This window comes from Kogia breviceps, chromosome 4, assembly GCF_026419965.1.
Source record: "Kogia breviceps isolate mKogBre1 chromosome 4, mKogBre1 haplotype 1, whole genome shotgun sequence".
In the NCBI taxonomy this organism is placed as follows: Eukaryota; Metazoa; Chordata; class Mammalia; order Artiodactyla; family Physeteridae; genus Kogia; species Kogia breviceps.
The window spans coordinates 170,136,735-170,158,908 of record NC_081313.1 but is presented as its reverse complement, the minus strand read 5'-3'; the positions used below and the strand labels follow the sequence as shown (position 1 = coordinate 170,158,908).

Here is a 22,174-nt window from a genome sequence, read left to right as displayed (position 1 = left end):
CTCCAAACGATGACAGCCCCGCTCGTCATTGTTATTTGACCCTGCAGGATAGAGTGAGGTTGACCATCTGTCGTCCCCGGGCTGTTTGGGGGAAGTTTTATGGGGCTCACTGGAACCCCGGGGTCTCACTCCCCCCACCCCCGCACCTGGTTTCCTCCCACATCTTGGCCTGAAGCGGGGGGTGGGGTGGGGGGTGGGGGGGTGCGTAAGTGGTGAGCAGAGCATTGGACCAAGAAGGGAACACAGATGTATGTGAAAACCAACGAGAAACATTTAATAAAAACATAAGCAAGTTATCCAGGACCCGACCCGGACAGCAGTTAGTTACCCCTCAGAGAATGAGGCACCGCTGGCGGGCTCTGACATTCGTTTCAGGCTGAAGACCCAGCGAGTCCTCCAGCCTGCGCCGGGGGACGTCCTGCCCAGGCCGTGGGTAGCGCCCCAGTGCAGCGGAGCCCACGCGAGGCCCCAGACGCATGATCCCACCAAAGGCTTGGACAGAGGAACGCCCTCGAGCAGGCAGAGACCACACCTGACGCGCAGGGCAGGGCGTTCAAGCAACTGAGACCAGGAGTGGGAATAGGAGACCCTGCCCCCAGCTTCACCCCTCACCCCCTCCAGGGGGGCTGGGTCTAGCAGGGGGGCCTTGCATGAGGACATGGGGTTGCTACAACCCATGGCTGCCCCTGGCAAGGGAAGAGCCACCCCCTCTCCTGGGCGGTGGACAGGGGATGTTATCTGCACACGGCTCGGGTGGCGGGGGGTAGGGGGAAATGGCGAATCTAACTCAGTCAACCCCACTGGGAGTCCATGAGGTCAGGCACACAGCCAGCACTCAATAAACGCTTGCTGCATGAAGAATCGAAAGGACTCCTTCATCCCTGTTGATGATCAGATGCTGACTGAATAGCTGTCATCCTGTTTTGTATCACCAGTGCCCGGCACACAGGAGATGCTCTCTGGATGTGTGGGGAGGAAACCAATTAGGAGTGAAAAGCACCTTGTTTATCTTCAGCCCTAGCACAAAGCTCAGCTCCCAGCACACAGCAGGCACTCAATAAATACACCGAGTCAGTAAGGACTTTTGTGTCACAAGCACCAGGCACATAGTAGGTGCTCAATGTGTCTGAATAAATGAAAGTTTACCTCACTAGTCCCAGAGCCTGGAATGGTGCCCGGCATACAGTAGGCACTCAATAAATACTCGAATGAATTCAAATAGTGAATGCGTATCACTGGCACCTGCTTCTTGACGGGGGATCGACAGTGCTTGACGACTGGATCCATCCCCGAGGGAGAGAATAGTCATGCCTCATTCACTGCCGGAACACAGGAACCTGGTACCCAGTAATCGCTTTAAAGTGTTGGGCGTACGAACTGTTGCCACCCGATCCACCCGTTCCTGGCATACAGTAGGCACCTCCGTTAATGCTGCCTGCGTGCACGTGATTGCTGAGCAAGAGCTGGCTGGACGCCGCCCTGTGTGGGGAGCCCTCCTTGGCCTGCCGGGGGTCCACGGGGGCCCCGCTGTCCCCGGCGGGCGTGCGGGGGCCGGGCCAGCGACCAGCTGCTGTGGATTCATGGCCACCGCCCCTCAGAGCTCTCAGAGCTCATCCCGGGCAGCACTGTCCAGGGGGGACTGCAGCACGTCAGAGTTCTTGGCCTCACGGCTCAGGGCCTGCTGCTCGCGCATCTTCTGGGATTTGGCCCGGTCCCAGTCGGTCTTGACGTGCTCGTTGTTCCACACGACCGAGGTCTCCGTGTCGCTCACGTACCCGTCATCCCCCGTGTAGTGTGTGGGGAAGACGAGCAGGGGCTCCACGGAGAAGGCGCGCAGCTCCCGAGGGGAGAAGTGGGCCTTGTATTCAGACCTGCAGGGGAGGAGGGGCACGGGGGCTGCAGCGGGTTGGCGGCTAAGAGAGGAAGGGAGACAGAAGTGGGCGGCAGGGGTGGGGGGAGGGCGGCGGGGAGGGACCAGAGGGAGGAAGAAGCAGGCAGAGGAAAAGGCACCTCCCTGGGACCCACGAGCCTCACACCCCCCCACCCAGGCCAGCTCCACAGCAGGACCCCAGCCTGCCTGCCCACCGCCACCCCCTCTCACACTGGGTGCTTGTCGAACATGACCGGCAAGAACTCGTCCACGGGCAGCATCTTGGAGAGCGGCCGGGCAGCCAGCAGCTTGCGGGCGCCTTGCAGGGAGATCACGTAGGCCAGCGTCCAGTAGGAGTAGTCGGCCTCCACCAGGTTCCTCACGCGGGGCACAGCCTTTTCGGGGTGCTCCACCTGCATCCGCTTCCGGCCCACGTAGCTGGGGTGCAGAATGGGGGCCCTGTCACCTTCCTCCCGCCTGCCCACCCAAGAATGCTAACGCAGAGATCCACGGAGCCCCTGTCAGGCCCTGGGGGTGGGTGGGGAGCAATGAGAAGGCTGGTGTGACTGGACTGGGGTGAGAGCAGGCCCACAGGGGTCTGGGGCCGCAGGGAGGAGAGAGTGGGCTTTTTCTGAGGGCGCCAGGGAGGATCTGGAGCTGGGGAGGCTGTGCCACAGGAAGGAGAGCGGAGCTGAGAGGGGAGCTGCTCTGGGTTCAGAGGGCTGTGAGGCAGGCGGGCAGGAGTGAAGGGGAGAAGCTACTGCTCCTATCAATAGCATGGCCCTGAGTCTGAGGCCCAGAACCCAGATCAGGGCCCTTCACGTTGGTGGTAGGGGCAGGGGTGGGGTGGGGAGGATGAACCAACCCACCTACATGAGATTCCAAGGGAGTGTTCCAGAAATACGCTGGCCATACTCTACCTAGCACTGGTCTGAGACCCAGGCTCCCGTGGGCATAATACCCCACTCAGACAAGCATCCAAGCTCGGATCAAACCCACCCCAGGCCACACCCCAAGTTCTTTAGCCACGTCCCCAGGCTTCCAGGTCAAATCTTAGCCTTCTTCTCTACCCCACAGGCTCCAGTCAAGTCTCCAAACCCTGAACGAGCTGGCAGGCTTCCACCAGGTCCCTAGACTTCTGGGTCAAGAACAAGTCCTCCTGCCAAGCTCCCAAAAGTTGGCCCAACATATTAACCCGCAAAGGCCCCCCGCCCTAGAGGCCCTAGGCCACACCTTTGAGTTCTGGCCCCTCCCAGGCCCCACTCACATGAGGTCCCAGTCCAGACCCTCCTGCTCCACATCCTGCATAAGGTTCATTAGGCGCCTCTTGAAGAAGATCTCAAAACGCAGGTCGTCCTCGAACACGAGTGATTTCTGCAGCCTGCGGTCCACAACCTGAGGGAGGAGGCCCTGCTGAGATCTTGGAGAGATCAAAGCCAGGCCTGACCCCGAAGCCAGTTCTGCTTAAAAGCTCTGGGCACCAGGAGAAAAGCCAACCAGCACCCCCACACACACACACCACCACCACCAATTTGGATCTACCTCCTGGCCAAAACTTCCTCCTCACAACTTGGCAGCTGATTCCACAGCCTCACCTCAGCCTGGCTGCTCTTTCCCAACCCAGGGCCTGGGCCTACGTTGCGCCTTTGACATAGAGCACCCTTCCCCTACACAGCAGCAGGTAGGTTCCCTCTCACCCTTCTGGCCTTAGCTCACCTGTCACCTACTCAAGAGGTCCTCCCTATCACCCAAAGCTGCCAGTTGAGGATAATTCATAACCCTGGGCCTCTCCTGTAGATGCCTCTCACTTATTTGTCATTCATTTCTTTGTGGATTATCATCAGTCTCCCCCACCTCCCAGGGTTGTGAGTCCCCTGAAGAGGGCTGGGTCTATCTTGGTGGCTGTCCTGTCCCCAGCACCAGCAGCAGGCTGGGCACACAGTATAAGTCCTTGACAAATGTTCCCAGAATGAATGAACTAGCGAGTCTTCACAACTGCCCCTGAAGTTGTGACTCCATCATCTGGAGAAACTAAGGCTCAGATTGGGAAATGCCTTCCTTGCTCACAGAGCTCACCCCTCTCAGAGGCAGGGCTGGACTTGAACCTGGATCCCCTCTGGCTCTACAGCTACCTGGACACCACAATCCCTACCCCATGACCTCCATGATGAATATCAGAAAAGGAGGGCAACCTGGCTGAGCACCTGTCGCCTCCAACACCAAATGCTCCATCTGGCCTCACGCCTGCTGGTCCCAGGTTCCAGTCCGTGCCTGGCATCCTCGCCCATCGTAACTTTTCCTTCCAAGAGTGTGTGATGAGCCTCTGGGGCTAATGGGGTACCAATGTGTGGGGTCTGCACTAGTTATTGTCACCATGGCTATTACTCCTACTAGTAAGCTTTGAGCATGGTGCCCAGGCTCTAGATATTTGACAGTGGGTGGACATGAAGAGGTTTCTCTTGGAGGTCCTGGGGCTCAGACCCTACCTGTTTCTAGAGTCAGGCTTAACCCTCCCCAGACTCAGGCTCCACATCTGCACAGGAGAAGGACAGCAGCTCACCCACCCGGGGTTCAGGTGACACATTCACTGAAGAGAGAAGACTGTCTGGGATGCAAGCGATTCCCTCCTTGAGCTGTTAAGAAGGCTGAGGAGGGGCCTGCCCCGCTGCAGGACCCACCTCTTTCCAGATGTTATAGTGGCTGAGGAAGCAGCCCAGTTCGCCTTTGGTGAGGGGCCGCCCGTGGTAAGGATCCCGGTAGCCGGGCAGCATCTGGATGCCCAGTGCCTCTACCTGGCTAGTGTTCATGACTCTGCAAGGGGGAACAGAAGGGGGTTAATGGAAGATTCTCTCTGCCCACAATTCCACCATTAGCGACATTCCCCCTTGCCACCCCCCCCGCAACCCGTGCACCCTTCTTGGACCCAACGTGGGCTGCCAGGGCGTGGTCTACACCACGTGCGCAGACTTGCCAGCACCCCACGCAGGGTCAGACTCACAGCCGCCACCCACGAGGTCTACACACCCACACATGGAGCCGCCCCTCCCCCAGCGGGGTGGGACTCACTTGCCGTCCACAGCATCCACCAGCCGGCACTCGATCTCCTGCTCCTGCAGCGCGCGCAGCATACGTTCCCGTCGGTCCTGCCGCCGCTTCAGGTTGATCATGAAGACCTGTGGCCCAGAGCCTCGGTTGGACCCTCCAGGTCGGCCCCCCCAGCCCCACCCCTGAGGGAAAGCCCAGCCTACCTCGTCAAAGCCCATCTTGTCTGGCGTCTTGGTGGGCACCGAGATGAACCGCGAGGGCTCCACGGGTGGGTGCTTCACTGGGCGGCAGAGAGAAGCCGAGGGGTCACGGGGGTCATTGGGAAGTGGGGGGGTGTCCAGCCTCCTTCCAACACCCCCTCCCCACCCTCTGCATGGCTCCCTGTCATCCCGAGCTCCTCAGCCTGGTGCTGGAGACCCTGCCGCTCACAACATCAGTGCTAGTCTCTCTCCTCCGCCTCCCACCCACTCTGGCTGTTGGCACTGCTCCAGACTTACCCATCCCCCATTCCTACCTCTGGACCTTTTGCACATGCTGGGCCTCTACTGAAATACCCTTCCTCTTCCCCTCCTCCCCCTGAGTTATCAGCTAAGAGGCCTTCTGCGACGGGGAGGGGGGTGGGCGGGTGGCAGAAGAGGAGTCTCCTGACCTCCCCAGGCTGCCAGGCACCTCTTCGGGGGTCCCCACAGCGCCTGGGCTTCCGTCAAAGCCTCATTCTGCTGTCTTACCTCCCCAGCTCCCTGATTATCTCCCACAAGCTCTGCCAGACGGACACCAGGTCTGTCCACTCACACTGGCTCCCTACGCCCAACACAGAGCTCGGCACAAACTCATAAAATGAACGAAGGAACGACTTTCCTCATCTATAAAATGGGCTGATACATCTCTCAGAGGTTCATGTCATGATAAGATGCCATGAAATCACACACATTGGGCTTCCCTGGTGGCGCAGTGGTTGAGAGTCCGCCTGCCGATGCAGGGGACGCGGGTTCGTGCCCCGGTCCGGGAAGATCCCACATGCCGCGGAGCGGCTGGGCCTGTGAGCCGTGGCCACTGGGCCTGTGTGTCCGGAGCCTGCGCTCCGCAGCGGGAGAGGCCACAGCAGTGAGAGACCCGCGTACCGCAAAAAAAAAAAAAAAAAAAAAAAAATCACACACATTGTTTTGGGTTAAACTGTATCCTCCCCAAAAAGATACTTTGGCATCTTGACACACCGGTACCTCAGAATGTGACCTTATTTAGAAAATAGGAGCTTTAATGAGGTCATTAGGGTGGGTCCTAAGCAGTTTGACTGGGGTACTTATAAAAATGGGAAATTCGGATAGAGACACACACAGAGGGTAGATGGTGTGAAGACACACAGGGAGAAGACGGCCATGTGACTGGAGTGACACATCTACGAGCCCAGGTATGCCAAGAATTTCAGGGTGTTCGCGATTGTTCCCCTTTTAGCTGCTGTGAGCAGCGCTCAGACCATATCCCCGGGGCCCTGTCTTGGTACATCCCGGACGGTTCCCCACAGAAGGGTCAGATCCACAGGGGACTGTGAGCCTGGTGAGGCTCCTGGTCATCTCCCAGGCTGGCCCAGAAAAGGTGAGTGTGGCATCTGCCTCCCCAAGAACAAGGGCCCTGTGTGAGCTCAAAGGACAGACACAGGCCCCTCTGTCTGGGAGAAGCCTGGGCGAGGCCCAGGGTCAACCTGGCACCTCCTACCTCGCAGTCTGGGCCTCCTCCAGGGACACTGTGCCCTGGGGTTTCTTCCTATCCAGGGCCCATCACAGCTCCCTGCCACCCCCTGTCCTCCTCAGGGGAGCCTAGGACCCAATGCAGCCTTTCCAGAGAGCCATGTCAAAAAAATGTAACACCCCTAGACCCATCATAGGGTGAAGAATTAAACTTGACCACAGAGAGGTCTGGCCTTTGCTCCCAGCTCCTGGGAGGTTGAAGCCCTTGGAAATGTCTTTGTTTATCTCAGGGCTTGGGCCACACTGGGTATGTATGCCAACAGTGTGATTTAGGCTGGAGGTCTTGGGCTACTTGGTATTGGCTCAATTTCTGCAGGGACTGGAGATGGAGGCTAGCCACGTGGCAATCACCTGTATCTGTGTGTAGGAGCCCCAGTAAAAACCCTGGACATGGAGGCTTGGGAAGCATCCCTGGTTGGCAGTACACCATGCATGTTGTCACATACTAGTGCCAGGAGAAGCAAGCACTGTCCATATGAGGCCACGGGAAGGGACAGGGACAACAGGAATCTCTGTGCTTGGAACGCTCCTGGATGCTGCCCCATGCACTTTTTCCCTTTGCTGGTTTTAATTTGTGTCCTTTGGCTGTAATAAATCGTTACTGTGAGTGTAATAGCTTCCAGTGAGTTCTGAGTCCCTCTCGTGAATTATCAAACCTGAACATGGTCTTGGGGACCCCAGATTTTGCAACTGGTGTAAGAAGTGAGGGCAACCTTGTGGATATTCCCTAACTTTGCACCCCCGGAAGCATGTCTAGAACTCTCTCGCACATGGCAATGTCGGGAAAAATGGGAAGTGCCCCCCATGCCGCTCAGGAGAAGACTGGTAGAGTGACATATGACACAGCCAAGAGTGAATACATCTGTGGCTGAACATCTACATGGGATACTACGCAGCAAGACAAGAGAACAAGCCACAGCCACACGCAGCAGCCGGTGACAGCACAGACGAGGACACCGGGCAGAAGATGCCGCACTTGAGCAGCTGGACTGAAGCACAAAAAGGGAAAAAACCCGTCAGCTGGTGGAGTCACGACAGTGGGGGACCCCGGGGAGGGCCAGAGCCTGGCCCGTGTCTGGTGACAAGGATATTAAAAACAGAGAACAGCGAGCTCCGAGAGGGAATGCAGGCTTCCTCCCCGTTTTCCACATACCTTGCCCTATGCACCTCTTGCATCTGGCTGTCCCTGAGTTGTCTGCTTTTAGATAAGCGTATTTTTTTGGTTGTTTATTTTTTAATTGGGCACAGATTGATCAATAAAAATATGATAACATTGAAAAAATATGATAACATTGAAAAAAAATAAAAACAATCATCATGCTGCACACGTATGACCTGTCACTGCTATGTATGCTAAAACTCAAAGAACAGGATTTACACTGAGCCAAGTTTATGGGGCCAACTGGAAAGACACCCCATAGTCCATGAGCAGGTAGGGAAGGAATGTGCTGGATTCCCCACACACAGAGGGCATCACTCTGAGCTTTTCTGTCAGCTTGAAATTTCATCGCAAGAAAGATTTTTTTCTTTTGTGGGCCATACCGCACGGCTTGCGGCATCTCAGTTTCCCGACCAGGGATCAAACTTGTGCCCCCTGCAGTGGAAGCGCAGTGTCTTAACCGCTGGACCGCCAGGCAAGTCCCGAAAGGTTTTTGAACACATGAAAAATCACGTGCACGGCCTGGGAACAGGTACCCACACAGAGGTGGAGAAAAAAGGTGGTTTTCACTGTAAGGAAGGAGTTGCACAAATATCTGAAACTTCCAGACCCTCCTTCCGTCTGTTCTGTGTGATTTGCTCTGGCGCCTGAGAAACAGGAAAATATTCACGCTTCTGTTGTGCCTTCCGTTTATAACGGCAGTGTAAACAGTCTTCTGACCAAAAATAACAACGGAAATATATGTGAAAAGTTAAACTAGGAAAACTACGGCAGCCAGGAGAAGCTTCTCGGGGTCCGCTCGCCCACAGGAGTTGGCAAGAGGCAAAAACCCACTTCTTATGACTACCGCCTGGTGGGTTCCCCAGGCCGAGCCTGGGCAACTACATGAGACAGACACTTGGGTGTTGCGGGGGTCTTCACCCTGATGACCCTGCAGCCTCCAGGTGTCACCTCAAAAGACCCCAAAGCCCCCACAAAACAAAGAAGGCAGGGTGTCATTCCAACTTCAACCACAAGGGGGAGCCACAGACAGAACCTTCTAGAAATGGATCAGAGCCGGGCCCGGGAGATGGGGCACGGACCAAACATCAGGGCAAGGGCCTGGCCCTCCAAGGCCCTCTCCATCTGTGCAGTGGGAGGAACAGCCAGGCTGCTTCCCAGGCCTTCACAGGGATGTGGTCAGCACAGGGCAAGGCCCCCAGGGAAGAGGACGCCATACCACTGTCCGGCTGCTTCAGAGACCCTCAGCCGGGGCAGAATGCCCTCCTCAAGCAGCATCAATGGGAGCTCGGCCCTCTGCGTTCAGCCCACCTCACCAGAGGGACAGCTGCTAGTTTAATAGTCTACGGATTTATTTGTATATGTGTTAGAAAGACATGAGCTTGCAACCAATGGTAAAAATAGGTAGTCTCCTTTTTAAAATATATTCAAGTTTAAAAAGAAAAGTGTCCGTTAAGATAGATATTAAACAACCAATAGTGGGTCTGGAGGTTGGCAGGGACATGAGTGACAAAATGGCCTGAAATGGCTGTGTCCTAGATGCTGCCACGCACATGCAGGGTCATCAGTGAAACCTGCTGCCCTCGCTGCTCCTACACCCTCCATGGCTCCTGACTGCCCCGGGGGGGAAAAGGCCCGCTCCTCAGCCAAATGTCTGAGGCGCCCCCGCCCTGGCCCTGCCTGCCAGCTCTGCCCAGCTCACCAGCCCCACTTCTGTCCTGCCGACCTCACCTGTTTCCTGAGCTCACAGCCCCTCCAGCCTCCCAACCCCCACACGTGCTGCTCCCTCCGGCTGCAATCCTCTTATCAGCTAACTCCTACTTACCCTGCATCTTAATGCCACCTCCGCCAGAAAGCCCACCCTCATTTCCCCGAGCATGCCGTGCACAGCTGCCTGCAAGCCAGCACTCTGTGAGAGGGGGGACAAACCGTCCACCTGTTCACGCTGGGTTCCCAGTGCCCGGCGAAGAGACTGGCGCCCAGCAGACACTCAAGTCAGTGTTCACAGAGGCGAGACGGCAGGGAGAGGGAGGCGACTCAGCCCTCCCAGGTTGGCGCAGGCAGACTCACCCATGACCTCCAGCTGCACGTGCATGAAGCTCTCGGCCTCATCCTGGAGGGTGCTGTGTGCCCGCAGTGGCACCGGCAGAAAGCCATACACCTCCCTGTTGCAGACGTACATCTGGACCTCTGGGGCCAAGGAAACAACGATCGAAATTGAAAACAGAGCAATCAGGCAGGGGAGGCAACCTCCGAACAGAGCATTAGCCTCACAGCCCAGCATGGGGCCAGAGCGTAAATGGGTCCAGCTGTTCCCAGCAACCGGCAGAGACCCCCCCCCCTCGGCGCTCCATCTGGCAATTGGAGCCAGAACAGGGGTTCACAGTGCCAGGAAAGAAGACAAAATACTCCAGAACTGTTAACGAGCGCCTTGCACCGATACTGACTCAGTCCCTGCAGGATTCCATGACAAAACAAACCACAAAACCGCTGGTGAACAGTAAAGGTTCACATTTAGGCACAAAAATGAGATGCAGTTGGACAAACCGTGAGTAACATTATCTCTGTGTTAGTCCTTTTCTGAATGGTTTCAAATTTTATAATGAGTATGTATTTTTATTTTTTACGTGATAAACCCAACGAAAACGATTTTCATTGAAGGGCCAGACAGTAAATATTTAGGTCTGTGGGCCAAACAGTTCTGTCTCAACAACTCAAGTCTGCCTTTGGACCGTGCCCAGAGAGGGCGTGGAAGCTCTGCGCCCCTTCCCCCAAACCCTGCCCCGTGCATCTCTTCCTCCGTGTTGTTCCTGAGTTATATCCTTTTATAATAAACAGTAACTTAGTGAGTAAACAGGTTTCCCGAGTTCTGTGAGCTGCTCTTGCAAATTAGCAGAACCCAAGAGAGGAGTCACGGGAACCTTTGATTTCTAGCCATTTGGTCAGAAGCACAGGTGACAACCTGGACTTGCAATCAGCATCTGAAGCGGGGTGGGGGACATCGTTTTGTGGGACTGGGACCTTAAACTATGGAATCTGAGGCTGTCTCCAAGCAGACAGAGCCAGAACCGAGTTGGAATTGAGCTGAATTCTCAGACACCCTGCTGGGGTCCCAGAATTGCTTGTCAGTGTGGGGAATACACCCACCTCCAACCTACGCACATAGGGATTGGGTCCAGGAACCCAAAAGACATTCTTAGCTTGCATCCATACGAAAACAGATAGTGGGCCGGATCTGGCCCATGGGACATAGTTTGCTGACCCGTGGTTTAAAAATAAATGACAGTTCAGCATATGGCTATGTTTTCTTCCTCTCTAAACTTTTTTTTTTTGGCCCGAAGTATACAACTAAGGAACAATTATGCTCAACCACAGATATCTGGGGGAATATAGGAAAATATCAAGATGGAAATAACTTTCAACAAGCAGATCTTAAAGACCTGGGGAGTGAAGCCACCCAGCAAAGCCAGGGCTGGACAGAGAACGGGTCATGGGGATATCATATGAACACCTGGATACAGCTGCACCTGAAGTCATCGCTGCAGCCTGCAGTTCTGGTTCTGTGAACCTTCTGTGGGCTCAGCACTGGTCCCAAAGAAGCAGAGAGACACCCCATGATGGCAAACCCCCTGTGGGCTCACCTGCCTGTTTGCAGGAGAAGGCAAAAACAATGATGTCGTCGAAGGACCAGGTATAGTCAGGGTGGGGAGGGTAGAACGCCAAGTTCCTGGATGCCGCCTTCCTCAGGTCAATCAGGAAGGTCGAGTGCACCATGGGGACTGCAAAGCAGCCCCGGCGGTCCCGCTTGCGGATGGGGATGTAGGCAGGCGTGCGCTTGTAGTAGCCCTGCGGGGAGGCGGGCAGAGTTTTGCATGGGGGTCCCTAAAGGTGAGGCTGGAGGCCCGGGACAACAGGAGGCACAGAACACCCGGAGAGTAAGACTGGGTGCCAGTTTCTGGCTGTGGTGGGCATTCCCTGAGCACAGGGCTCTGAGCAGGGCATGTCAGTCTCCAATCCCAGAGCCTCAGTTGCTGGGCAATGGCACAGAAACACAGGGAAACAGTCACTCATTTGCAGGCCCAGCTCAATACTTCTGATCAGAAAAGCAGCATTTGAGAAAGGAAATTAAAAAGCTGAAAAAGGGACTGGATATTTGAGATCCTTTGATTTTAAAATTAAACATCAGAAGTGGGACTTCAAGAAAGTCGGGGGGCCATCTTTTAGAAGTTTTAAAAGCTTCTGGAACAGTCCTCTCTCTTCCTCCTACGCTTTACAAACTGGAATTGTTAGCATATAACATTTAGATTTCTATGACATATTTTAAAATATAAAAACCACTGAATTATTCACTTTAAAATGGTGAACTTTATATTTTGTGAATTACACATCAATTCGAAACAAAAAGATAGGAGGAGATAGGATGGGTCAGCATCCTGGCTCTAGCCACCCAGCCCCCTTCCCCTGGCACAGCCCTGCTCCATCACCAGCCCCTCACTCCCCCTGGCTTTGCCTAAAACCCCACCCTCATCACTGGGTGGGACAATCAGAGCCTGACATTTTCCTGACTTCAGTAACTGGTTCAGGGGTAGGAGGAGGCTGGACAAGGTTCAATCAGAGTAGACTTTGGCTGAATGCTGCTGAGATCATTCCCCAGGAGTCTGAAAATGAAGCCATGCAAGGGACGGAGGAAGAGGAATATTGTTTGAAAATGAAGCCACGCAAGGGATGGAGGAGGAAGAGGAATATTGTTTGAACACCTGGATCAAGCTGTGCCTGAAGTCCCATCCTGGCACCATCAAGTCATAGCTATGTGAGCGCAGGCAAGTCACTTCCTCTCTCTGCATCTGCGTTTCTGCCTCAGTCATGGGCGTAGGGGCACAAGGTACACAATCGTAGACCCTCCCTCAAGGTCCATTTAAGGATTATCACAATAGTGTTTATCAAATGCTCACCATGAGGCAGTGTGAGGGTAAGTTAGACTCCAAATCCAGCCCCCAGCACCCCCAGGCCCCTGCCCTACCACGGTAACCCCCTGACCTGGGAGGTCATCCCACACCAGAAGTTGGAGTACGCAGCCCGGGAATCCAGCATGGGAGCCACCACCGTCTTGTTCTCAGCGATGAGCAGGGTCAGCGTGTCAGGGTTGAGAATCAGGTTGTCCGCGTCCACAAACTGCAAAACATCCGACATGGCCATCAGTGTGGGCCGCCAGAGTGAGCCAGGCTAGGCCACAGCTTGGAACAGCTGGGGCAGAGGCCGGAGCCCCGGGGAGGGGGGCACCTGGAACAGCACGTGCGGCCCTGGAAGCCACCTGCTCCCCAACGGACAGCTCTGCCCAAAGTCACCAGCAGAGCTACGTTCACACAGTGAAACACACGCCACTGCAAGAGAAGGGACAGACCACACAGCACGAAGCGACACAAATGGGTCCCACACACGGCGCTGGTGAGCCACGGGAAGTGACAGCGGGTGCAGCACGTGGCTCCTTTTATGGGAACTTTTAAGATGGGCAGCGCTGGTCAACGGGGAGGACAGTCGGGGCTGGGAGGAACACGCTTTTTTCTATGTAAGTTAAATGCCAACAAAAAAATCTGTAAAAATAGGATCTTTACGTAAGGCTTCTTTTTTTTTTTTTTTTTTTTTTAACACCTTGAATGTTGGGGTAAAAAGATGATAACGTGTTTGCTGCAGCCTGGAAGGAAACTCACCAACCCATGAACCGGGTCATCATGGTGGGGGGTGCCTGCTGGTCCACCCAAAAACGTATGTCACCAACACCTTCCAGAAAGGCCACATCAGAATATTCATGGCAGGGTTGTTCATCACACAAACTGGGAACGACCCAGGAGTCTAGCAGTGGAGAATCAGCTACAGAAACTTTGGCCCTGCCCTGATGTCCCCTTGCAGAATGTGTCGAGACAACTGAAAAATCAAGCCACAGAAAACAATTAGGTAAGGACGTTCCTGTACACCGGGACGTGAAAACACACACAGAATGATATATTATACAACTATTAGGAGGTGGGGTTTTTTTTTTTTTTAATGCATCTGGTCCACAGATATGCTTTCCATTACCCATGCAGGGTTTTTCTGGTTTTTTAAAAAAATTATTTATTTAATTTATTTATTTTTGGCTGCGTTGGGTCTTCGTTGCTGCACGCGGGCTTTCTCTAGTTGCGGCGAGCGGGGGTTACTCTTCGTTGCGGTGCACAGACTTCTCACTGCGGTGGCTTGTCTTGTTGCGGAGCACAGGCTCTAGGAGTGTGGGCTTCAGTAGTTGTGGCACGCAGGCTCAGTAGTTGTGGCTCCCGGGCTCTAGAGCGCAGGCTCAGCAGTTGGGGCGCACGGGCTTAGCTGCTCCGTGGCATGTGGGATCTTCCCAGACCAGGGCTCGAATCCGTGTCCCCTGCATTGGCAGGCGGATTCTTAACCACTGTGCTGCCAGGGAAGCTCCCCATGCAGGATTTTTAGAACGTATGAATCAAATCACTTGCCATGAACAAGAGCAAAAACTAGAATCCCTGCCTTCTCCAGCAACGTGGGAAGGGCATTCCCACGTGGCAAGCCCCAGCCGGAGACGGGAGGTGGCTGCCCCTTGGGACAAGCCGTGCGGTCCTGTTATGTTCCTGCCCAGACCCCTGTGGACATTTGAATTTGTGACCTTGGAATACAGATGCAGTGAAAACAGCCAGAACAGTCTAGTCTGGCAGTTCCTCAGAAAGTGAAACATGGGAGTTACGGCAATTCCAGTCCTAGGTACAGACTGAGAGAACTGGAAACAGGGACTCGAACAGCCATCTGCACACCACGTTTATAGCAGCCTTATCCACAGAAGCCAAACTGTGGAAACAACCTAGGTGTCCAATGAGGGATGAATGGATAAACAAAACGTGGTCCATCCATACAATGGAATATCACTCAGCCAGAAAGAGGAGGGAAGCACTGACACATGCTACAACCTGGATGAACCCTGAAAACATCAGGCTGAGTGAAGCCAGACCCAGAAGGCCACATAGCATACGATCCTGTTTACGTGAAATGTCCAGAACAGGCAAATCCACAGAAACAGACAGCAGACCAGCGGTCACCAGGGGCTGGGGGAGGGGATGCAGAGTGACTTCTCTTGGGCACAGGGTTTCCTTTGGGGTGATGGAAACTAGTTTTGGAAGCACACAGGGGTGAAAAAATGCAGCCAGAGAGCAAGCTTCTCTGGGAGGTACGACTACAGGGTATGACTTTTTTCTTTATTTCCAAGCTTCTTGTTGTTTCTTGTATATTTTCTTACAAGTAACACCCACAGTGTTTGTAAAAAGAGAAAAAAAGAGGTGATTTTAACAATAATTTAAAAACACTAGACAAATGATTTTACATTCCAATATGGATTACTGAAGCCTCCAATTATAAAAATATACTGTATGTCAAAAGCTGCTTTGAGGGCTTCCCTGGTGGCGCAGTGGTTGAGAATCCGCCTGCTGATGCAGGAGACGCGGGTTCGTGCCCTGGTCCGGGAAGATCCCACATGCCGCGGAGCAGCTAAGCCCGTGAGCCATGGCCGCTGGGCCTGCGCGTCCGGAGCCTGTGCTCCGCAATGGGAGAGGCCACAACAGTGAGAGGCCCGCATACCGCAAAAAAAAAAAAAAAAAAAAAGCTGCTTTGAGTTCTGAACCAAAACCTTGAGTTCCACCCAGGTTTGCTGAGAGAAAAAAGTGAAAACCAGCCAATGTCAAACCATGAAAGCAAAACCCAGGGAAACAGACAAGGTGGCCCTGGGCTGGACGGTTCTGGGAGGTTCGAGTCCACCTCTGTTCTTCACTGTTTCTGAGACCCCACCCAGCAGGCTGTCACTTCCCTCTCTAAGCCTCCACTTTCCCATCGATAAAATGGTCTGAGAAGGCACCAGCTCACAGGGATCCCGGGAGGAGCCTGCTCCATCCTTCCTCCTCCCAGGAGATGGCTCTGTCCTCCCCACAAGGTTCAGGCCAGGACGTGAGGTCCTTCCGGCACCCACACATCCAGCAGGGCCTGTCCCCTTGGCTTCAGAACGCATCCTGAACCCACAGCCCCACACAGGCCCCCACCCTGGCCTCCTGCTGCCCCCCCATCCTGCCCCACAGGCCCTGATCCCCACGGCAGCCGCAGGGACTTCTGAAAATCAGAAATCAGAACCTAGCCCTCTCCTGTTCACACACCCTCCATGGCTCCCCATTACCTTCAAAGTAAAAGCCGCATCCCTCCCTCGGCCTGAATAGTCCGGCCCCCACCTACCGCCTCAGCATTACCAGCTCCATCACTCCACTCTGGTTACACTGGCCTCCTCGCCAGTCCTTGAATGCCCCAGGCTTGCTCCCTCTAGGTTCCCTCTGTCTGGGACACTGGCCCCCAGCTCCCGCTGAGGCTGGCTCCTTGGCTCCTTCAGATCTCTGCTAGGGCCCCCTCCTAAGGGAGGCCCCCCAACCCCTGCTACCTGTGTCTGTGACCTTATTTGGAAATTGGGTCTTTGCAGATGTAAATTAACATGGAGTTCATCCCTCCTACACTGTTGGTGGGAATGCAAATTGGTGCGGCCTCTATGGAAAACAGTGTGGAGGTTCCTCAGAAAACTGAAAATAGAACTACCGTATGATCCAGCAATCCCACTTCTGGGCATATTCCCAGACAAACCTGTTTAATTCAAAAAGATACACGCACCCCAATGTTCACAGCATCACTATTCACAGTAGCCAAGACATGGAAACAACCTAAGTGTCCATCAATGAATGAATAGATAAAGAAGATGTGGTGTAAATATACAATGGAATATTACTCAGGGGTAAAAAAGAAAAATAATGCCATTTGCAGCCACATGGATGCAACTAGAGATTACCATACTAAGTGAAGTGAGTCAGAAAGAGAAAGACAAATACCATATGATATCACTTATACGTGCAATCTAAAATACGGCACAGGGCTTCCCTGGTGGCGCAGCGGTTGGGAGTCCGCCTGCCGATGCAGGGGACGTGGGTTCGAGCCCCGGTCTGGGAGGATCCCACATGCCACGGAGTGGCTGGGCCCGTGAGCCACGGCCGCTGAGCCCGCGCATCCGGAGCCTGTGCTCCACGGCAGGAGAGGCCACAGCTGTGAGAGGCCCGCATACCGCCAAAAAAGAGGTAAAATACGGCACAAATGAACCTATTTACAAAACAGAAACAGACTCACGTATATAGAGAACAGACTTGTGGTTGCCAAGGGGGCAGAGGATGGGGGAGGGAAGGACTGGGAGTGTGGGGTTAGCAGATGCAAGCTATTATACACAGGATGGATAAACAACAAGGTCCTACTGTCTAGCACAGGGAACTACATTCAATATCCTGTGATAAACGATAATGGAAAAGAATATAAAATAAATAAACAAATAAAACAATAATTACTTTTTTTAAAAGATGGGGTTCATACTGGCTTAGGGTAGGCCCCAAATTCAGTGACTGGTGACTTTATAAGGAGAAGAGACCACGTGACCACAAAAGCAGGGACTGGAGTGGTGCAGCCACAAGCCAAGGAACACCTGGAGCCCCCAGAAGCTGGAAGAGGCAAGGAAGGATCCTCCCCCAGAGTGCAGCCCTGCCTGCACCTTGATTTACACTGCTGGCCTCCAGAGCTGCAAGACAATAAACTTGCATTGTTTTAAGCCCGCCAGTGTTGGTATTTTGTTATGGCAGCCCCAGAACACTGATATATCATCAACTGCCTTTCACAGCACTGGCCGCCTTCTGCTATTTCCTCATTCAGTTTTGTTTGTTTTCTGGTCACAGCCACCTTTCCTGGGATGCTAGGAAGGCGGGGCTCAGCCGGTGCTGATCCTCACTGTGTCCCCAGGGTCCGGCACGACGAGGGCCCAGGGAGTGGACGACAGACATATGCTGATTAATTAATTAAGAAGGTAGAGACCAAAGCTTGAGGTCTGGCACGTAGATGGAAACCCACCGCGGGCACTGTCAGGCTGGCATCACTGCATTCAACCTCCATGGCGAACCAGGCTCAGCTGTCAATGCCCTGCCCATTGCACCAGGGGAGGGGACCATGCCCAGGTCAAGAAGCCAGGCTGAAGGAGCTCACGGGAGACCCGTGATCTGTGGGCATGTAACCCAACATTGCATTCAAAACCTCAACCAGCCTCCTCTTCCCAGAGGCCCAGGAAGAGGAAATGAAAGTCAGGGCTCAGCAGCTCAGTGTCGCCAACATCCCACAGCCCCCGCCCCATCCTCCTGCTTCTCGGAGTGACCCAGAGGTCATCATCGTGGTTGCAGAGAGAATTCACATCACTGGTGATGCTGATAAAAGCGGAGATGACCCAAGTGTGCAACTACAGGGGTCGGCTGGGGACACAAAAGCCCATTTGTTCCTGATGATTAAGAACCCAGGTGGCCGAGGATCAAATCCCAGCTCCTCCACTAACCTGCTGTGTTACCTCTGACAACTCACTGCCCCTCTCAGAGTCTGTTTCCCCTCTGTAAAATGAGGTTAAGGCTGGTCTCCGAATCCTGCCACTCTGCCTTGCCTTGGATACCCCAGACCTTCGGCTGGGGACCCATGGGTTGGCTGGCCAAGAAACTCACCAGGATGTAATCGGCCCACATGTCCCGGGCCGATTTCAGGGCTGCCTGGCGTAACTTCATTACGTGTTCATAGCGTGAGTCAGACCAGTGTTTGGGGCCCTCCTCGTCTGGGTAGGACCTGCGGAGAGGCAGCTGTGATGTGGGAAGCACAGGGCATTCTCAGAGCCCAGAGAGGGTTTGAGCTGGCTGAATGTGGGGTGGTCAGAGAGGGCTTCCTGGAAGAGGGGATGTGTGAGCTGGATCTGAAGGCTGGGAAGAAGCAAGGAGAAAATAGAACAGAGGTGTGTCTCCAGTAGGGGGCACAGCATGTGCAAAGGTCCAGAGGGGAGGGGAAAGGTCCTCTACTGCCTTGCAGAGACATCCCTGAGGGTGATGGGGAGCCACTAGGAGAGAAGACGCAAAGCACAAGAAAGCCCAGAGCCTGCCCTCCCAGACTCCTAATCTGGTCTGGGCAGTGGGTGGGTACAGAAATAAATCCTGAAAGAGTGAAAGGAACTGAATTCCACATCACTCAGGGGCTCACGGGGATGCGAAGCAGCAGAGCTGATGTTGCGGCTCAGTGACACAGGGAACAAAGCAGCGGGCGTCCACCACAAAGACCAAGGAGTGAAGGAATTACAGGTGGAGCGAACGGCGGGGGCAAAGGTCCAACGGGAGGCTTATGACCCGCTGGTGAAGCTGAGGTGGGGTCAGAGTAGCCACAGACAGCGCTGAAGGCTGCAGAGCTGGGCTGGGGCATCAGGGACAGGGGGCTGGGGGCTGGCCCAGGATGATGGGGAGTCATGGAGGGTGTGTGAGCAGGGGTACAGCCAAGTCCAGCTGGGGGCAGGGGGCAGGGCAAGGCCTGGCACTCACTTGGGCTCCTCTGCCGGCCGCCACTCCACAGAGTGGTACAAACTCTTCATGGCCACCAGCCATTCCCGGAGCACGGCTGACGTGTTGTCCGAGTTGTGGTCCGTGGCCACCCTGCAGACAGAACAGGCCAGTGAGTGAAGTTAGGGAGACCAAGGCAGGATGAGCAGCAGCAGGAAGGCAACAAGGGCTCCCACGACCTGACTGGGCCTCCCACCAGCTACACAGCCCTGGGCAAGACACTTCCGCGCTCAGTGCCCCAATTTCCTCATCTGCAACACAGCGGGTGAGGACAGGGCCCACTTCACGGGGCTGCAGAGGGGATTAAACAAGCTAATTTTGGAAAAACACATTAGATGACGTTCGTACCGTGGGGCATCAAGGATCTTATAACCACATTCACTACTAAACATGTGAGATTTAATAAAAATACACAGATATCATGCAGCCCTGCCCCACCTTCCTCAATTCTCTCCTATGGGCAATACCACTTTGGAGTGGGCTGTGATCACTCATTCATTCAACAAACATTTCTTAAACACCAACTGTGTGCTTGGATTATCTGGCCTGGAGGGAAAAGGAATATTTGGAAGTCTAGTTTGACCATCAGCTGAGAGTTATTCTCCAAAAAGAACTGTTATTTAGTCAACAAGGATAGCAACGATGACAATAATAACAGTAATGCTAATAATAACCACAGCTCTGGTCACTGATGCCAGGCGCAAGGGCTTCACACTCAGTAACTTGTTCATCTTCAGAGACAGCCCAACTAGAATTATATTCGTATCCCCATTTTCCAGATGAAGAAACTGAGGTAGGAAGCGGTAAATCACCAGTCAGGCTTGTTCATGGCCCTGCCCCATTCTGCTTCTAGGAAGGATCCACTCCCTGCAACCTTCCGCCATCCGTCCCGTACCCCACCCACCCACTCCAGCAGTCAGAAGGCAGGAGGTCCGATTCAGGCTGGGTTCAGGGAGCAATACGGCAGCAGGAGCAGAAAGACGTTCAGTTAGCAGAAGTGCAATGTGGGCCACCGCAACGCCCCAACTGGGGGTGGGGGCGGGCGGGTTCTCAGGCTTCCCTTTGAAGCTGTGTGTGCTCCCAAGTGGACTGGCGGGTTAGTTTCGGGCAGTGCGGCACGGGTGATCCCGGATATGCCCTAATGGGGGGGCCAGAAGGCAGAGCTGTGGCCAGCCCCACCCTAAAGAGGCCAGCAGGCAAAGCGCAGTTCCGGCTGGTCCTAATGCGGCAGGGGGAAAGCAAGCAGGAAGGCACGCGTGGGTTTGGCCTGCCCTGATTGGGGACAGCAAGCAAAAGGCACGCGTGGGGCTGGCCCGCCCCGCCCGGTGCCAGGACAGCGGGCGGGGCGCGGCGTGGACCCGCCGGGATGGGGACAGCAGGCCGGATGCGGGGCCGCGGACGCCGCGCTCACCACAGAGCTGTGCGGTCCCGGGGGTGCCGCAGCCGCTCGAGCGCGCCCAGCGTGGAAGGCAGCGCGTGGGCCGCGTTGCGCGCCAGCAGCGCGACGAGAACGCGCGGCGCCTGCAGAGGCGACTCGGGGCTCCAGCGCTCCTCTGGGAAGTAGGCGGCGGCGCCCGGGGGGCCCTCCAAAGGCGGCAGCGCCAACAGCAGCAGCAGCAGCAGCACCGGGAGGGGCCGCCCGTGCCCCCGACATGCGCGTGGGGTCGCCGCCATCGCGCCACGCGTCGCCTTTAAGCCGCTTTTCTGCCGGCGGACGCGGACGGCGCCTTAAAGGGGCCGTCGTCGGGACCCCGCCCCTGCCGCGCGCCTTAAAGGGGAGGAGAGCTCCTGGCGGAGTCAGCTGTCAGGGCCCGCCTCCAAAGGGTCTTAAAGACACAAAGTGCCTCCTGCTCTCCGCAGCGGCCCGCTCGAAGTGACGTCAATCTGCAGGCCTGCCCGGGAAGCCCAGCCGCCCCCGACCCCCCACCCCCCCCCCCCCCCGGCAAGACACTGAGCGTTCTGAACTTGGGTCTGTGTAGTAGAGGCCTCAGAGCTCAGAATCTGACCTGCCACCGAGCAACTGCTCCCGCCAGGATCCCAGCCTGATTTGCCATCCAACTTCCATTTGTATAAGACCCCGCTGTGTCACGAGTCGAACCTGGATAGTCATGATCTGGTTTGGGACTCAAGATCTGAGCCTCAGTTTCCTCTGCTGCAGCATGGGTACCATTCTAGTTCTCGACCTCCCTGGGATGTCTTCAAGGGTTGTTGAGTACCAAGCGCGTGGGCCCTGGCGTCCCCAGACCTGGCTTCAAATCTAGTCTGCAAGTGGGCCGTCTGTGTGAGCCTCAGTTTGTCCATCTGTAAAATGGAGTCATAACGACCCCGCAGGCTTGTGTGCAGATGGAACAGGAGGGAGGTGGACGTTTCCAAAGAAATACTACGAGGGGGCTGTTTTGCAGTAATCGAATGTGTTTTCTAATTCATCGTTTTTGTGGAGCTCAGATATCTATTTATTAACGTGAGTGGTGGGGGTGGGGGCTCAATATTGTTAAGTAAAATTCAGGGCACAGATCGTGTGTCCTCAGTGTGCGCAAGGGACAGTAGGGCAAAAGTTCAGAAGGAAAGGTGAGGAAAATCTCATTCTCTTGTGGGAGGAAAGCATGGAGTATGCATTACCCCCCTCTGAAAGCTGAACTGAGAAAAACACTGGGGAAGTCCCTCCCAGAACCTACTCCGGAAGCAGCTGGAAGTCTTGTGATGTGAAGCTGCCAGGCTCCAGTGGACAGATGGCTTTTCTGGCAAACAGAGGAAGGCAGTAAAAGCTCTACTCTCAGCTGGGAAACTTGATACTAAGTAAAAGCTCTATTCTCATCTGAGAAACTTGATACTAAGATTTTGGAGCAAGTAAACAAACCCAAAGGCCCACAGCAAGCTGAGAAAAAAACAT

At 54.7% G+C, this 22,174-nt stretch overlaps 1 protein-coding gene across 6 annotated transcripts; it reads right to left on the bottom strand.

Moving 5' to 3' along the window:
* Positions 1-249: 249 nt before the first annotated feature.
* On the bottom strand, positions 250-21,159 carry COLGALT1 (collagen beta(1-O)galactosyltransferase 1). 6 transcript variants are annotated; one of them, XR_010840411.1, is made up of 13 exons: positions 20,696-21,050; positions 19,267-19,377; positions 18,412-18,529; positions 12,857-12,991; positions 11,461-11,665; positions 9,890-10,009; positions 5,119-5,195; positions 4,937-5,043; positions 4,549-4,681; positions 3,138-3,265; positions 2,102-2,308; positions 1,243-1,871; positions 250-959 (listed from the first exon to the last, which is right to left on the bottom strand). XR_010840411.1 is itself a non-coding variant. In XM_059062508.2 (12 exons), the coding sequence occupies exons 1-12, from the start codon at positions 20,956-20,958 to the stop codon at positions 1,604-1,606; spliced, it is 1,872 nt and encodes a 623-aa protein (XP_058918491.1). In that variant the 5' UTR covers positions 20,959-21,055; the 3' UTR covers positions 250-1,603. The 6 variants fall into 6 exon arrangements, 3 of the variants coding, with proteins under 3 accessions (XP_058918491.1, XP_066888546.1, XP_066888544.1); XR_010840413.1 differs by having other exon boundaries at positions 20,189-20,706; XR_010840412.1 differs by lacking the exon at positions 18,412-18,529 and having other exon boundaries at positions 20,696-21,014.
* Positions 21,160-22,174: the final 1,015 nt, after the last annotated feature.